The sequence below is a fragment of the Nilaparvata lugens genome, chromosome 2, assembly GCF_014356525.2.
Source record: "Nilaparvata lugens isolate BPH chromosome 2, ASM1435652v1, whole genome shotgun sequence".
In the NCBI taxonomy this organism is placed as follows: domain Eukaryota; kingdom Metazoa; phylum Arthropoda; class Insecta; order Hemiptera; family Delphacidae; genus Nilaparvata; species Nilaparvata lugens.
In genome coordinates, this window is record NC_052505.1 from 47,585,607 (window position 1) to 47,605,156 (window position 19,550).

At 35.5% G+C, this 19,550-nt stretch overlaps 1 protein-coding gene across 2 annotated transcripts; it reads left to right on the forward strand.

The window, feature by feature from the left end:
- Positions 1-698: 698 nt before the first annotated feature.
- Positions 699-19,466, forward strand: LOC111056027 (protein SAND; the record flags this gene model as incomplete). 2 transcript variants are annotated; one of them, XM_039421345.1, is given in 6 exon segments in its annotated part: positions 699-942; positions 3,057-3,232; positions 5,164-5,284; positions 11,075-11,356; positions 12,282-12,450; positions 19,251-19,457. In XM_039421345.1, coding segments are annotated over 5 exon segments (976 nt in total), but the record flags the coding sequence as incomplete, so codon positions are not given.
- Between the last annotated feature and the right edge of the window lie 84 nt (positions 19,467-19,550).

Consider the following 19,550-nt stretch of genomic DNA (forward strand, 5'->3'; position numbering starts at 1 on the left):
AAGATTTATAAATGCTATTCTAGCTCACAGGCTCATAAGTTTGGCGACCACTGATTTAGATGAACATTATTCTTGTTTTGGATTTCTAGTTTGGGATTTTATCATAAATGTAGGGTAGCCATTGAAATGATTCTTATCTAAATCTAACCACAGTCATTGTTACCAACTTAATTTTTGTTTTCGTGAACTAATCCTGCATATAACCCACCAACTATTTTGTGTTGCCATGTTGCAAATCTGGAGTACGAAAGTAATACTTTGCGCACTAGAGTGGAAAAGTGATTCTTTGCGTTCTGTAATGAGTGAAGGAATGGCCACTTTTCAAGGTAACTGTAGGAAAAATGATTATTCGTAATGAATTACAGTAGCAACGAAATTTAATTGAAACCAGGTTTTTGATGTGATAACTGTACCAGTCAGGTATATTCCTAATTTAGGACGTGGATTGCTCAAACCTGTAATTAAGGAGTCACTTCGAGTTTAAGCCCAGAGAATAAATTTGTTTTAATTATTAAATTAGAATTAATCGATTAATAGTAATAGAAATAAATATTATTTCAAGCTGTTCTTCATACTTATGTTTTTTCTCAACAAATATGTTTCTTACGTAAGAGTTATGTTAAACTGACAGATTGTAAATTATATTGATTTGCTTTTCATGAGTAATAAAGAACTATTTGAACTTGACTGTATTGCAGATACGTGTACAACCAGGTGGTGAGCGTGCTGACACTGACGCAGCTGACGCGCGTGTTCGAGCAGAGAGGCAATTTCGACCTGCGTCGCCTGTTGGCCGGCTCTGAGCGACTCATCGACCACCTGCTCCACTTCACAGAGACCCAACCCGGCTTCCTCCTTGGTGCCGTCAAGTGCCTTCCTATGTCCAGCTCTACCCGCGACCTCATCAGTCAGACCATCGTCAACTCTTGTGCCAAAATAAAGGTAATAGTCCTTCATCAGTCACACCATCGTCAACTCCTCTGCTAAAATTAAGGTAATAGTCCTCTACAGGGCCGGATCCAGGGGGGGGGGGCAGCGGAGGCATCTGCCCCGGGCACCGAGTTAAAGGGGGCGTCAAATTATAGTCGCCATTTTCTTATATAGGTAATAAATGCTTTAGGCGTTTATATCTGACGTAATTGTTAATTTGAAGTCTCAATATATTATAGTCTCCGTGCACATTTTGAATTTATTTCACTCATATATTTTTGAAAAACCATCAGAACAAAATAACAATTATTTTTATAGCCGCAGTATACTTCCGCTGTATGAGCGTGGCACAGCAAAGAAAGTCCGAAAAATTAGAATTATTTAAGAACTTAATAAAATTATGATCTTGTGGATCTATTTTTTTCCTTGTAACTAGAATATTTACTGCTCTATTAAATAACTTATAATTTCACTGCACAATGCTTTTGTTTTACTTAGTCTGTGACCATATCTAGATTTGGGAGAGGAATAGCAAAAGATTACATTTTTTGTCTCCCTATCATTTTGATGATGTACTTATTGTATGAATCAAAAAAGAATAATAGCATTGTTTTCAATTATGTATGCTAATGAAAATGAACTATGACACAATTTATATTATCATTAAAAATGCCTTCTAATTCAACCTCAGTTTTATTCCAACCTCGTATTCGACTAATATAGTAATAATCCCTCGCATTTTTGTAAATCGGTCGGTGAAGGTCGATCGTGAGGGGGGCGCCAAAAGTAACGCTTGCCCCCTCCCCCCTAGAAAAATAGGTAGATCCGGCCCTGGTCCTCTAGAGTGAAATTCACGTTAGTGCAAATGATACGACTACGGTATTGCAGATTCTCTGTTACCACCTTCTTCTTCTATATTATAAGTTGTGATTCAAGTCATTCCGGTATATCTGACGTAATATTAATGCTGATTCTTGTTAATGATGATCTACTCTATCTCAAATATATTTCATTTGTCAAGAAAATATATTTTCTCTTCATCTAATTATGCATTTTCATAATTGAGCTATAATATTGTGTCAGTTTATTATGTTTCTTCATAGTCAACAAATTATTTGGCAACAATGCGGAGGTAGAAAAGGATCTGTTTTGTCTCATAACAGACAAGGATAGTAAATCAATGTTAATCAGCTATTGAATTCATAACGTAGTCGTCTGGTACTTTTTGCGGGAGAATGCTCAACTAACTGAATTTTTCACTAAAGTGTAGGGAAATCGAATCGAAATAATACATACGAAATAGATCATATCAAGTCAGCAGATTTTAAAATATTATAATAATATTTTAAGTATAATAATCAAGCAAGAAATTAAGGTTTAGGTCTATGTGTAAACAATTATTCCGTCGTAGTACAGGAAACTATCCCATATAATTTTCAATCAACTCATTAAGAAATTTGACCTTCTGGATAATATGCTACTGGTTGCCCCAAAACCTCGTAAGTTCGGTCCTTTGTTTAGTTTTTTCCAAGAAATTCCCGTGATATTAAACAGCCAGAAAAACATTAATCGCACCTCCATTGAAGATAATAACATTTTGGAAAAGTAAGCTTAAAATCGACTTATCCATCTCAAATTAGTACTGGCTTTTGAGGAATTTCCGTGTTCAATTTACTATATCTTCTTATTATTACCAGTTGAATGTATATTCCTCTAGTGATAACGTTGTCCTCTACAAACAATCTGAAACCAATTAAACCTTTCTATCTTGATTTGATCTATTCTAGCTTTGGAAAATCATTCTTAATATCACAAATTATTTGTCAATTATTATTTGCCATTATTTGTTTCTCTTCATCATAATAACGTAATGATACATGCTTAAAGAATAAATGCGCTACTTTACTGACATTTAAATTGATATTATTATAATATCATACATGTTTTCGTCAACCTCACGGCTCTATGGTTATTTGCTTGGAATATCTAGTTCGATTTACTGGGGTTCTAGAAGACCGGTATTGGTTTGTTAGTCATAAAAAACCTGACTGCACATTTTAATCATACAACCTTATTTTGAAATTCTTATATGAATACAGACTAATTGGTCCTTTTTTGATTTTCAGAATTTAGTGTTTGCAATATTAATAGCTGACAACAAATTGATAACAGTTGTGAAAATGAAGAAGTACAATCTGCATCCCGCCGACCTGCACATAATTTTCAATATGGTCAACTCCTCAGAATCTTTCAAGCCCGCTGAAAGTTGGACACCTATTTGCTTACCAACTTTTGATGCCAGGTAACAATCAACTGACTACAATGAAAGTTTAACAAACTATTTAGACGAAATAAGATTTCCCATGTTGTCGACTACAATATTTATGTTGAACTTTTTTGTTGATAATGATCAAGTTTTTATAGTGAACTATAAATTTGGTAGTTTTACTTTGGTGCTTTGTTTGACTAGTGAATTCTCTAAATTGGCTGGCTATTTAGTTAAGTTATTGAAATGTTGGGTATGCTGGAAAATGTGGGATCTGAAAAGAAGGATAGTAGATCAGTCATAACGAGGTTAAATTCAAGTCAATGTGAATTTTTGATAATCATATTCAACTTCATTCAAGTTATTTATATGTTTTAGACATGGCTTTTTATCAGACTTATTGTTTTATATATAGTTTTATAAATCAAGTGGGGCTTCGTGATGCACGGAGTCAATATCAACTTATAATAATAAATAATATTGCCGTGTTGCTTAACTATACAGAGTTGGTGTAAATTATGGAAACAGCTTGGCATTTATTTTACAAGGATAATTTGACAGTAGGTTTCATTTGAGAACCTATTCGATAAAAAAAGAAAACACTCAATTCTGTCGCTTCAAAATTTTGGCCCGCCACCTTGGAACAACCATTTTGAATCCAATTCCATTGTTTTAAATGGGAAAGTGGTCATATGATACCGTACATAATTTTGAAACAGAATTTCATGAGAAATTCAATGGCGAGAACCGTACATCGATATCTCAACCCGTTTTAAAGTTTCTCACATTTGAAGATACTAATAAATAATACAAAATTGGAATAAAAACATACATAGAAAATCTAAAAAAATCATCCAACCATTAAATTTAACTTTTTCAAGTATTGGTAAACACTTATGGTAACATCTAATCACATATTTAACACTTTGAACAGAAAAGTTTGATCTGTCAGATTTTCAATGTACTCATTTATTTAATTTTTGTATGATTAATTAGTATCTCTAAATGTGAAAAACTTTAAAAGTAGTTTTTTAATATAAAAGGATTCCCAATGAAACATTCTATCAAGTTATCCGTGTAAAAGAAATATTAAGCTGTTTCCATAATTTTTCCAACCTGTATAAAAAGGCAGTATGATTATCCATTCTATGAAAGATTCGTTCTCAGTAACAACATAGTGTATGAAGTTCATTGATTTTTTCATCCATTAAAATTGAGAAATAATGTTATTAAAATTGAGGAAAGTATTTGATCTTTGATATTCGATCTTAGATTGATTCCCGGTTCCACCAAACTCAATCAAGATATTTGAACATGGTCAAATTAGGTTCGCTTCACGAGTGCATTGGAACATATGATTTCTATTCTCACGTGTACTATCGTTAATTGCAGTGCACATTTGTAAATCGTACCCGTCTCAACCATATTCAAATGTCTTGGCCAAGATTGGTGGAACCGGGCATTATATTTGTTTGATCAGTGTCAGAAACAATGATTTAAAAGGATAATGCCTGGTTTCACCAAACTCGGTTAAGACATTTGAACACAGCAATGTGACCAGTGCCTCATCAAGGCCAGCGGTAGCGAGCGACATATCCATGTTAGAAACTGAAATTATTAACTAAAAGGAACACATAAGAACTGTAAAAAACAATAAGAAAAGTAGGTAATGGAATAACAACTAGGCCTATAGCAACTCAATTACACAGAAATAAACACCAGAGCAGACAACAAACAGGAAACAGAACACCTTGTTGACAAGTGTGTGGATGTGTGGTTTGCCAGAGCTCGCCTTCACTGGTCTTCGCTCGTGCACAGTGCACTCTTTGTAAACCGTACCTGATTTAACCATGTTCAAATGTCTTGACCGAGCATGGGACCTGCAATAATTTAACAATTTTTTTTTTAATTAATTCATATTTGACATAATTTAGTAATTACTCAATGTTTGTTATTCTATTTTTCAGCGCTTACATGCATGGGCATGTTTCATATCTTTCTGAAGATTGTGAGGCCTGCCTACTACTTCTAAGCATCGATCGCGACATGTTTTTCAACCTGTCAGAAGCCAAACAGACCATTGTCGATGTAAGTTGCTGTTCAATTTTTCAAACAGGATTGGGCGATGAGGCATGGATGATTTAGAATAGCAATTACACACTCATTTTTATAATTCTCAATGGAAGCTCAATTTTATCAGTGAGTTCCTCCAATGTTCACATTTTAATAATCAAAGAAAAAACAACAACATTGATTATGTACGAAAAATAACATAATTGGAATGGCGTCCATTTTTCTCCTAACACAACTGTAGACTGTGTGAGAAATTGATGACAGAATGCCGTGCAACAGATAACCTTGCCTTATCTGCCATGGAGGAAAACTTTTTGCACAAAGATTTGGATTTTCTGTTTTTGTAGCAAAAATTGACTGTTTGGTATGGCATTATTCAACAGTAGTTAGATATTGCCACTTCTGGGACAACTCTTCAGCCATGTAAGATGTTCAAGGTTACCAAACCTAACCAAAACAGAACTATCCTAACCTAGCCTAACCTAACCTAACTTAACTCCCCCACCCACTAGTCAAGATAGACATTTTCAATGACTCTACCTCCTCCTGTGACATGACTCATTCAACATAGAAATTTTCAATGACTCCCACTCCTGTCACTGATGACCATGATCATCAGTCTCTCTATCAGTATTCAACATTTCTGTCTGTATGGCAAGGTTGGGTCGTCCTCTCAGCTCCACTCAGTGTTCAGTCAGTGGTCAGTCAGTGTTCAGTCACTATTCAGTCAGTGGCACTCAGCATCCTAATGTACTTATAGCTATTAAGTATAACCACTCAGCTCCACTCAGTGTTCAGTCAGTGGTCAGTCACTGGTCAGTCAGTGGTCAGTCAGTGTTCAGTCACTGTTCAGTCAGTGGCACTTGGCATCCTAATGTACTTATAGGTACTAAGTATAACCACTCAGCTCCACTCAGTGTTCAGTCAGTGGTCAGTCAGTGTTCAGTCAGTGGCACTCGGCATCCTAATGTAATTATAGCTAAACTATATCTAAGGAGATGGTAATAAGTATACAGTTTGGAATATAATTGGTTCATTATTGATCAATTCATCATCTATTTTATTAAAAAGTTTACTACAAACAGATATATCTTTGTTCTATATTCCAAGTTGTTATAAGTACTATAAGTTACACTTAGTAGCTATAAGTACATTAGGATGCTGAGTGCCACTGACTGAATAGTGACTGAACACTGAGTGACCACTGACTGAACAGTGACTGACCACTGACTGAACACTGAGTGGAGCTGAGTGGTTATACTTAGTAGCTATAAGTACATTATGATGCCGAGTGCCACTGACTAACCACTGACTGAACAGTGACTGACCAGTGACTGACCACTGACTAAACACTGAGTGGAGCTGAGTGGTTATACTTAGTAGCTATAAGTACATTAGGATGCTGAGTGCCACTGACTGACCACTGACTGAACAGTGACTGACCACTGACTGAACACTGAGTGGAGCTGAGTGGTTATACTTAGTAGCTATGAATACATTAGGATGCCAAGTGCCACTGACTGAACAGTGACTGACCACTGACTGAACACTGAGTGGAGCTGAGTGGTTATACTTAGTAGCTATAAGTACATTAGGATGCCGAGTGCCACTGACTGACCACTGACTGAACACTGATTGAACACTGAGTGGAGCTGAGTGGTTATACTTAGTAGCTATAAGTACATTAGGATGCTGAGTGCCACTGACTGACCACTGACTGAACACTGATTGAACACTGAGTGGAGCTGAGTGGTTATACTTAGTAGCTATGAATACATTAGGATGCCAAGTGCCACTGACTGAACAGTGACTGACCACTGACTAAACACTGAGTGGTTATACTTAGTAGCTATGAATACATTAGGATGCCAAGTGCCACTGACTGACCACTGACTGAACACTGATTGAACACTGAGTGGAGCTGAGTGGTTATACTTAGTAGCTATGAATACATTAGGATGCCAAGTGCAACTGACTGAACAGTGACTGACCACTGACTAAACACTGAGTGGAGCTGAGTGGTTATACTTAGTAGCTATAAATACATTAGGATGCCGAGTGCCACTGACTGACCACTGACTGAACACTGATTGAACACTGAGTGGAGCTGAGTGGTTATACTTAGTAGCTATAAGTACATTAGGATGCTGAGTGCCACTGACTGAACAGTGACTGAACACTGACTGACCACTGACTGTACACTGAGTGGAGCTGAGTGGATGACCCAACCTTGCCATACAGACATGTTGAATACTGATAGAGAGACTGATGATCATGGTCATTAGTGACAGGAGGAGTGGGGGTTGTTGAAAATTTCTATGTTGAATGAGTCACGTCACAGGAGGAGGTAGAGTCATTGAAAATGTCTATCTTGCATGTCATTTTGATCTAAAGTGAAAGGTCCCCCATAGACATCTTGATCTAGAATGGCAGGTCTCCCATGGACATCTTGATGTACAGTGATATGTCTCCATGACAATCTTAGTGTAGAGTGACAGGTCCTGCATGACCATCTTGAGCTAGAGTGACAGGTCCCCCATGGAAACCCCTAATGCTGATAAAGATTTGTGGGTGTGGCCATTAGTTATGTGACATGGAAGGTGGAGTGGAGGTCGTTGAAACAGCCTTCCTTGAAAGTATAGTAAGGTGATTTCTTACCTATATGATATTTTCAAAAAAAATATTTTGAGGGAATTTTTTCAAAGTCTTACAATGTGAGTAAGTTTTTCTCAATTATCTCATTAATTAAGATAAATATTGAAAATACATCGATTGCAATAGAAAATTTTTTTTTTAATTAAAAATATATTTTTTTTTAATTTCCAAATATTTTACCCATTAACACCGTTCTTATTAGAGTTATCAAAGAATATCAAGGGACTTTTCTTATTCTGCGGTCAAGATACATAATAATATCCATATATTTTTTAATATTTTCAAAAAAAAAAAATATTTAGAGGGAATTTTTTTATTCGTACAATGTGAGTCAGTTTTTCTCAATTATCTCGTTAATTAAGATAGATATTGAAAAATGTCAAAGGACATTTAGGATGAAGTTAGGTTAGGCTAGGTCAGGTTAGTTCTGTTTTGGTTAGGTTTGGTGACCTTGAACATCTTACATGGCTGAAGAGTTGCCCCAGAAGTGGCAATATCTAACTACTGTCAACACTTCATTATTGGCCCTTACTTACTTCGAGAAAAAGGTCTATCACTGGCAATTCATATCTTTATCCAACAATGCTGCATGATTTTTTCTGCATCAATTGAGGAGATGACTAATCAATCTCAACACTATAATGGTTCCAACAAGCCATATATCGAGAGCAGCTATAGAATTTCCAGGGCAGACCTTTCCTGTGATGTGGACTCCTCGGTCACCGCAACTGTCTATTTTCACCGGACCTTTTGACTATTTCTTATGGATAAAAATGGCGCCATTCAACAAATTAAAATTTTTGTACGTAGTCACGTTGAGATTTTCCCTCTCTTATTATTAAAATGGCAACATTATGGGCCGGTTTCCGAGCTCGGGATTCAGCTAACTTCCAGACTTTAACTGGCTTTAAACTCTGGAGTCAGTCTGGCTTTCCGAGCCAGAGCGTTAGCGTTAACGTAGTATGAGGGCCCGAAGCCCGAAATTCCTGGATACTGGAGCCGACTCCTATTTTCTCCTTCCACCCCTGCAGTACATAGGCCCGAAGGTCTCTTCTGCAGAACTTGTAACTCTCCCGCGCGTATGAGCTACTTCATGAATATATATGGGGAAAAATACATGCTGATTATGAGCTTATAGAACATCAAATTTTCTTCAATTTTATGTATAATTTCACAAGTTTACGCATTTCCCCACGACCATTGCAGCAGCTTTCAACACTAAAGCTAAGAATAAAGCTAAGTGTGAAATCTTCAGTTTTGCAACAAGAGACCAATTGACAAAATAAATTTGGAGGGAATGTTTTGAACACAATTTTCAACTTTGCAGCTTTGTTGGGACCAGTTAGGGGGTGAACTTATCAAATTTCCTTATCCCTACCCCTTGTGCTAAAGGGATGAGGGTGGTTTGAAGGTTGCATTTTTCATTTTTTTGCTTACACGCTTATAATTATATATTGAGAAAAATGCGTTTAACCGACATGACTAACTATTCAAAAATAAAGCTTGATAAATTCTCTACAGTTTTTGTTGAGTTAAATTTTGTGATACATCCAACAGTTCTCGAGATATTCGCTCTTGAGAGTGTGAAATTGTTAAAATAACAGCTGTTACAATAACAGCTTTTCATCCAATTTTTTACTCTTTCAGGGCTCATAACTCTCCAACAATGCATCGTGAAAATGAATGTTTATCGTAGATTTGTACAGCATTGATTTCTCTTTAATTTGATTAACTAGTTTACAATTTAATGTTTTTCTTCCATTTTTAAAGCAGATTCAATGTCAGGGGTGAAATTTTCAATTCTGCAACAAGTGACAACTTGACCTTTAAGAGACGGGCTAGAGATGCGTAACTTCGCTATGTTTACCTCCCAACTCGTCTTCATTGAGCTAAAAAATGAAAAATTGTGTACCAGACATTCCCCTCAAATTTCATTATCATTATGATCAATTGTTACAAAATTGAAAGATTCACCATCGATTTTTCCATAGATATTCAATAAGTATGAGCAAAAAATTGAAGGAAAATGTGTTTTTTTTCGAAAATGTTACACCTGTAAGAGTGAATATCTCAAAAATTAAGAGAGATATAGAAAAATGTGTAGGCTCAATATTAGGAAATTATATATTCAATAATTTTGTATAGAATAGTCATGTCTGTAAGATGTACAATCTTAAGAGTTATTTGCGAGAATCCAAAAAATAGTACCTTTTAAAACCACCCCCAAACCCTTATCACAGGGGGTAAGGGTGGGGACTTTTGATATGTTACCTCCTTACTACCCTAAACAGAACTGCGGGGTCAAAATTGTCTTCCATACTTTTCCCTTTATAACCCTTCGTTGACTGGACTAAAAGCCTACAATTCTACATACTTTATGCATACTAAATAAGTACAGTAACTACTTCAAGTTACTTGATTTTTCAAAATTATTGATGTTTTGAGGAGAACTTCAAATTAAGAGATTTTTTAAATAACTTTTTATTAGAATGTCTTTTCAATCGCAAGTGTGCAAGTTGATCATGAAATTAAGAAACATTTTCCATTATTCTGGAGGAATCATACATTTTTTCTGCTCATGTGTAACTCAGGCCCGGTTGCACAAAAGCCGGTTAAATTTTAACCGTGATTAATTTGACGAGAACCAATCAGAGAAGGCCTTTTAGAAAAGAAGGCTTCTCTGATTGGTTCTCGTGAAATTAATCACGGTTAAAATTCAACCGGCTTTTTTGCAACCGGCACTTATTGTAATAATTTAGAGACATATATTTCATGATTTCCCTTTTACGATTTTAGTACTGACTAAGCACTTTTATTGAATAAAAGCTCAAACGGAATTGAATCAGCGGATTGTTCAAACTCCTAATTTAACAGATTACAGTAAAGTCGAACATAGATTGACTTAATTCTTAATCAAGTTAATCTGTTTTCAAGGATATGGACCTTAGTAGTACCATAGACTGAGTAAACAGATCTGTGGAAGTGTTTACATCTGTGGTAGTACGCTTGAAACAGTACTTGACGCAATTAAGCTGGACATTGGACAAGTAAAACATTCTAGACTATTAGTCGTCCCTATCTATTACACTGATGAATCTTTCAAGTTTTAATTTCAAGAGAAATGTGTAAATGAATAATTATTGGTTTCAGAAACTGCGAAGAAACAATAGTTTAGAAGCTATCAATGAAGCTCTGCATAAACCGTCGATTTCTGCTTCCGATCTGAACATTGCTAATGTATGGCATTTCCTGTACAAGTACAACAGTGTCGCCCAGTTCTGGGGACCGAAACTAGAAGCGCCCTACGCCAAGAAGGAGGAACAAGAAAGACTCTTGCATCTCTATGAGAAGCTGCATTCAACAGTACACAAGTCTGGCAGAACGTTGAAATTAGTTTTTCAGCAGTTGCAAACCGAAACTATGCTAGGATGGGTGAGTTACTTTGCGAACTGTATTCTGACTTTTGCATAGTACTAAATTGTAATATCTGAATGTCATGCTCATGATACATAAGGCATTGGCAGAATGCGCGGGACAACAACGCTAATAAATAATGTACATGTTCGTTGTAACTTGTGATGTAATAACTACGGTATGTCTAATAAAATAATACAAATGAATAAGTGTTTTAATAATAAAACCTTTATATAAATTTTATAATGCTCATTGATATAGAAGTTTTGCTAAGGCTGTGTACCTAGCATCTAGAACTTTTTATCATTTTTACGTTTTGAGATATGAGCGCCTAAAGTTGAAATCTTTGTGTTGATTCGTTTAAGAATTGGTAGCTAATAAATTAATGAAAATTTGAGGATACATTCTCCGATCTATTGTTTATCGAATTTAGTTACTTGAACTTACACAATATTCAAAATAAAAGAAATTATTATATTTTGAAAAATAACCCAATTTGAGTTTTGTTATTTGAAACTGAAATACATTTCTCTAAAATTGATATTCTCATAAATAAAGTATGTCAATCCTTGAACAATACCTTGAAGAATATTTATTCTCAACATTTCACGAATAATCTATTGGTTACCAAATTATTGACTCTCCAAAGGTAACTGAACTGTATACTGTAGCCGCTCATATCGCAAAAATTGAAAAGGATAAACTTTATCCTTATAGAGAGGACCACGTTATAATGACAGTGAAGAAAGATTGAAGAACAGCGTTCCCAGTTCTCTGCCTTGCTACTGCCTTCTATAGAGGATAGCTGATACCGGTATATGTTATGTAATATTAACAGTTTATTCTTGTTTAAAATGCTAAATTATATTTTGTTCAAGAAAATATATTTTTCAATTATAATTAGATTTGCATGATCGAGATAAAATGTTTTGTTTTATTCCAGTATACAATATTTTTGCTGATACCAGTAGGTCTATGTGATGTAATAATATGTACGCAGCTAGAGCTTGGTCGAGACGGCAGTGTTGTTTTGTGCTCTCTTATCTTCGATAATGATTATCGCTTAGTTTCGCCCTATGGACTACTGACGGCTTGAGCTTTCCAGCCTATTTGTGAGTGTTCACTGTGAGTTATTCATTTTGAAATTATTTTTTGTACTTATTACAAAATCACGCATTCGAGATGAGTTCTTGTGGCAAATGTAAGCAGCGTTCGTTGAGTGTTCAACAAACTGATTCTACACCAGTTAAAGGTAATGGGGACTCGAGTATGGTTCGGCTGGAGGGAAATTCCGCTTCATTTGAGTCCTTAGAAAGTTTGATAAATAGTGTTCGAGAGCAATTGTCCGGGAGCATTCAGGAAATTAAAACTATTGTCGGCACCAGTCAAGAAAAACAGGAAGAGCTCACCATGATTATAAGTAAACAAAATGAAATAATAGACAATCAGCAAGGCCTTATTAACACTCTGAGTAAGGAACTGGACGTGATTCGTCAGAAGCTACTGATCACTGAGGAGCGTTTGGACGAGCATGAACAATATTCCAGGAGAAATACTCTCGAAATTCAAGGTATCCCCGCGAAACCGGAGGAGAATGTACTTCAGACGGTGACTGAGGTGGGAAGGGTGTTGGGTTTCAACATAACTCCAGATATGGTGGACGCCTGCCATAGATTGGAAGTGAAAAAATGGAGGCCTATTGGAAATCACGGAGCAACAACGTTGTTACCTCCACCGCCACCGGCTATAATCGTCAGATTTGTCAGACGTCTCGACGCCGACCAATTGATGGAGCAGAGGAGGAAGTTTGGGGTCATCAAGAGGGAACAGATACACGGTCTTGTCGGCCAGGGTACGATTTACATCAACCGAAGTCTAACTTCTACAAGGAGGAAACTACTGGTTTTGGCCCGGCAGCTCAAGAAGAACGGGCGAATCATAGATGCGTGGGTTGACAGAGAGGGGCGAGTTCGAATACGCAAGGATGTCAACAGAGCTCCAAATATTGTAAAGAATGCCGAAGACTTGAATTTTCCTAAGTTATAGAAATTTCCCGTTTATGAACTCCAATTCTTTCATTAGTTTATCTTTTCTTGACTATTTTTGAAAACATTTTTGTCTCTTTGTACTTGTTGCTAGTAATTTTGCTCTTTGCTTAACGAATACAATATTAATGATAACATTGATAAAGACTTTGTTCCGTGCTTAGGTTTTTTATAAATGAAGTAAAGAAATGCATTTTTTTAAACTTATTCATGATTGTATCATAATTATGTATATATTTTAGGAATTTAAGAGTGTCACCCTTGTCTAAATTGTTTTTTTAAATGGATCAATCCATATCAATTCTCGCTCATTGTAATGTGGTTCATTACAGTTTAGGCAGAAATCTTTATGGTTATTACTTTATCTATGAATAATATACCGTTCATATGAAATGATTTTTTTTAAATAGTATCTCAAAGTGCTTATTTGTATTGGAAATTTTATTATCCATTTTTTTATATACTGTAAAAGTTATAGTGTTACGTGGATCAAATTTATTATAGTATTTCGTTTCCCTATATGGTTTAAGCCACCAGCTTATTGAATATTCCGTTCGAGCTGTGACTATTCGAACGACCTTTCTATTTATATAAATACTTTTAATTACTATAAGTGGTAATTTAAAGTTCATTCAATCAATCGAGATACTTAAGAAGTAGGATATTGTTTCGTTTCATCTAGCGGGATTGAACATTAATGTCAGATTAGTAACATGGTATACTTTTTCGGAGGTAGTAGGCTGATAAGTAGATAGGCTGCAGTTCATAGCTGATAGGCTGATAAGAGTCCAATGAAGTATTATATGGATTAAATAGAGTTTGCTTCCACCGAACACACTCATATGGCCTATATATTTTTTCTCATCCATTATTATTTTTTTATCGACTGCTCCAGTAGAATATTATATTTTATTGTCATTGTTGAATTAAACCTAATGTAGGCGTTTCTTTCCTAGCTAATGTATCAAGAGCTGTGTTGAGACAGTGCTATGAGCATTCCTTCATTTTGTAGTGCCAAGTAGGCTGTCAAACTATGGAAGTGATAATGATTATTATCTGGACTGTTATCACAACCGTTCGTTGTCAACAGAAATTACTGGTGTTTGATGTTAAAATTTTAAACATTGATGCTCCTTCAGAAAATCAATCACATTTTTTTTGTTTTGTATTGTTTTTTTTTTGTTTTAGTTGTGTTGGGTTAGGCTATGTGGTTGGAGGCTTTGGCTGTTGGTGGTCCCGGGTGGGATATTTTCTTCTATCTCATACAGATTTTTCTCTGTTATTTTATCTTGAGAGCATTCACTTATTGCTCTTTGGATTAATTAATAAGTTTCTTTTGTAAAATCATCTTCTCTTCCTTATTTGCTCAACTCCAATTCATTATAAACATTTTTTATCGTTATTCAAATCAATATATTCGCTTATTGCTCTTTGGATTAATTAATTCTTCTATATCATCAGCTCCTTTCTTTTTTCAGCTTCTTATTCTCTTCCATTTTTATCTTGAGAGTATTCGTGATTGCTCTTTAATTAATTAATTAGTTCTAAATTTCTATTTTTCTATTGTTAAATCATCTTTTCATCCTCATTTGCTTACATTCAGAACTCTTTATCTAATTCTAAACATTTTTAATCGTTAATCAATTGGTTATATTACTTGCACATATTTGTGTATCATTTGCATGATGCTTGATTGGGAATTTTTGTTGAGTTTAGGGGTGGGCTGTAATTGATTATTAGTTGCTATGGCTTCTAGGGAATTGAGCGTTTATTATCAGAATGTGAGAGGTTTAAGGACCAAAACTCATGTGTTATTACAATCTTTACTTGCTTCTGAGTATGACTTGATCTTGTTGACTGAAACATGGCTGAATTCTGGTTTTTCTGATAATGAGGTCTTTGATGAAAGATATGTCGTCTATCGCCGGGATCGCCCCGGAAGTGACTCATGTCGGGGAGGGGGAGTTCTGATAGCGGTTCGTAAGCAAATCTGTCCTGAAGAGTGTGTCTACATCAACTCATCTTTCGATTGTCGGAGTTTTGAGAGCTTGATGATTAAAATATTTGACAGGGATGGTCCTATATACGTTAATGTTGTTTACTTCCTCAACTCTGCCAATTCTGAGAGCTATGGAAAGTACTTTGACTGTATTGAAGGATATGTCCACTTGATTGGAGATCGACTGCTTATTGCTGGTGACTTTAATTTGCCTCAAGTAACAGATTGTAATTATGATCTTCACAATGGTTCGGTAGCAGCTAAGAGGTTAGGACATTTTCTAAATTTATTTGACTTGAAGTCAATCAATGGAATAAAAAACTCTAACCTACGCACTCTAGATTTGGTTATTTGTGGTTTACCCGTTATAAACGTTGAGCATGACTCTAATGCACTGGTACCAGAGGATATTGAGCACCATCCAGCCCTGAATATAAGTTTGATAACTGGAATTTCTGTGAAACGGCGATCGCCCGTTAATGCTCCTCCTGTCTATGATTTCCATAGAGCAGATTATTTCGCACTGTATAATTTGCTCAGAGACTATGACTGGAATGATTTGTACAGATTTGAGGTTGTTGATGCGGCCGTTGACTGGTTCTACAGTGTCATTTATGAGTGTTTTAATGCCACGATCCCCTTAAAAGCATCTCAAGTGAGAGGTCTAAGTATCCGCCTTGGTTCACTCGCCAAATAATTGACTTGGTTAAGAGGAAGAATAAATGTGCACGTAAACAGCGATCTTCAGTTCGTTACAAAGATGAATTTGTGAGACTGAGAAGAGAACTGAAGTCTTTGATTGCAGTTGCCTATCGGAATTATTTGCTGAAAGTTGAGTCTGACCTCGGTTCCAATTCCAAGAATTTATGGAAGTTTGTTAATGAGAAGCGCAAGTCCGATGGATTTTGTGAGAAAATGACTCTGCATGACAAAAATTTTGTTGGAGATGAAATTCCTTCAGGGTTTGCCAATTATTTCGGATCTGTTTTCTCACCAGTCACCGCTTGCTTTGAGGAGGGTGATGGGATTGAGTTTTTGCATGATACAGCCAATAGTACTCTGGAAGTTGCATCATTATCGGAGAAAAGTATTCAATCTGCAATCAAAAGATTAAAGCCTAGAGTAGCTCCTGGGCCTGATTGTATTCCTTCCTTCATTGTTAAGGGTTGTGGTGAGCTATTAATAAGACCGTTGAAATATTTATTTGACCTGTCACTGAGAAATGGAGTCTTTCCAAGTAGATGGAAGGTCTCGAAGATAATCCCAATTTTCAAGTCTGGCAGGAGAGATGACATCATGAACTATAGACCAATCAGTATATTGTCTGTCTTTGCTAAGGTTTATGAGAGGGCTCTTTATGATGAGATTCTATGGTATTCACGACCAATACTGTCTGAAAATCAGCATGGTTTTCTTCCTGAAAGATCTGTTGTGACAAATTTATTGGAGTTTACAGTGTCTGCCTCCAATGTACTTGATGCCGGTGGAGAAATGGATGTGATCTATACTGATTTTAGTAAAGCCTTCGACCGTGTTAATCATTGTATATTGTTGAAGAGGCTGTCACAGCTGGGCTTTAGTAGTGCTTTGGTTGATTTATTCAGAAGTTACCTGTTTCAAAGAAAAAATTTTGTAACTGTTCAAGGAAGGGTCTCTCATGCTTATTTCAGTACGTCTGGTGTCCCCCAGGGTAGCAATCTGGGGCCCCTTTTGTTCTTGCTATTAATAAATGAGTTACCACTTCAGATACCCAACTCCAAGTGCTTGATATTCGCTGACGATATGAAGATCTACAAAGAGGTGAGAGGATTGGATGATTGCTATTCCTTGCAGGCTGATGTTGATAGAGTTGCATTGTGGTGCCATGTGAATAAGCTTGATATGAATGTAAAAAATTGTAAATGTATGACTTTCTCCAGAAAGGTTAATCCATCTCGTTATCCCTACTCAATCAATGGTGTGTGCTTGGAGAGGGTAACAATGTGTAAGGATCTTGGTATTGTATTCAGTTGTACATTGTCCTTTTCAGCACATGTTGATCACATCATTGGCAGAGCGAACAAGCTATTGGGCTTTGTTCTGAGAAACTCTACCGGCTTCAATAATGTTGAGACTGTTGTAACTCTGTATCAGTCGCTAGTCAGAAGTGTCCTAGAGTACGGATCTATTGTCTGGAGTCCCTCTACTCATCAGGATACATTAAGAGTCGAACAAGTACAGAATAAGCTTCTTCGCTTCCTATTTTATATGCAATTTAGAAGAGCCTGTCCCTTGGGTTTTCCTTCTGGACGTTTGAGATCCCTTTTCAATATGGACTCTTTGAGGGCTAGACGTGACAGGTTTTCATTGATGTTTGTGGTGTCACTTTTGAAAAATTACATTAATTCACCCGCTCTCCTCTCTAGGATTGGTTTCCAGGTACCCACGTTCAATGTCAGAAGAGTTAGGACCTTTCATGTACCAAGATCAAGGACCCTTCATAACTTCTGCTCTCCACTTAATAGAGTTCTGAGGCTATTCAATAGCGTTTGCGAAGGTGTTGATGTGCATGGCCCTGTTAGTGAGGTTAGAAGGCGCATTATTGAGGCTATTCATAATTGAATTTGAATTCAGTTTCTGAATTGATTCAATTAATATGATGTCTGTGATTCTTATTAATTTTATAGAGTTGATCAAACCTACAGTTTAAATCCCTTAACTTTTATACTTGAATATTTGTTGTTGTTAAAACTTTTTCTTTTTCTTCTCTGCTTTCATCAATTTTCTTCCCCCCAGTGGCACATGTTTTCCCTTAACCTGTTTCTATGCTCAATTGTAGGCCTATTCTTTTTATAACTTATTGGATAAGTTACATTAGTTTTTATTCTGTATTCATTATTTATGCTTAGATTACTTACAATTACTTATGCTTTCCTCATACTTATCAACTTTCTTATGTATTTGTGAATTGCATGTACTGTATCTCTCATTTTTATTTATTTTAGTAACTTACTTTATTCGATTGTAAATGGTAGTGAAGACTGTTTTGGGCTTAATGCCTGTAGTCTTTAATAGTTGTGCTGTAATAATCTCAATTAGATGCAACATTATTTGTATTATAAACCGTCCATTCTTGTTTAAAATAATAAATAATATTTATTCAAGAAAATATTTTTTTGAATTTGCATAGTATTGAGATTAAATATTGTGTTTATTGAATTTATTTCTACATTGTTTGAAAACGATCTGGCAACGTTGATGAGCTATAGTGAGGTCCACGTTATAAAGGCAGTGTTCGATTAGCAATGGTATTGCTATCCTTATCTTTCATTCAACAAAGCGGATAACGCTATCTCTCTCGCTTTGCTCAGATCGGCTTTTAAGAATGTATAAATACTAATTTTGATTCACAAAATATTTCATCTTAATTATGAAAAATCATTATGAAATTATTGCAAAATATAATTTTTTGCTTAATCTTTCTCCACTGTCATTATAATGTGGACCTCACTATAGAAAATGATAGCGCTATCTGCTTTGACGAATGATAGACAAGGGTAGTAACACCAATGTTAATAAAAAACTGCCATTAAAACGTGGACTTCACGAAAGAAATTCATTCAATCTTGGTAACTTGATAGCATCTAAATAGAAAAACTTTCTATCTAAATAGAGAAAGGTTCAATTCTCTATTCAAAATAGTGCATTATCAATTAAATTCTGATGAAAATATCACTAAATGAATTGTTTTTTCTATTCATTGTCTTTTCTATTTATTTTGTATAATCAAGATTGATAGATGTCATGATAAATTAATTACTATTGTAGAACTATGGAAAGTATTTGAGACTTGACTCAACTTAATTCAAGTTTTTGATCTATTTCACAGGTAACGTCTGGGTTTGAACTGTATGTGACGTTTGATCCATTAGTGACAAAGAAAAGTGCAATCAATGCTATCAACAAATTGCTCAACTGGATGAAAAAGGAAGAGGACAGATTTTTCATACTCAATACTTTCAATTTTTAGAATTAAGTCTTCAAGTGTATTATAAATTCTGTATTATGTGAAATAGATATAATAATTATAAGTATATCTAACGTGCTCAATTTTATTCTTATGCTTTTCTGTCTTGACTGTTCAATCAATGTGCAACGTTCAGTTGCACATTGAAGTTTTTCACCTTGA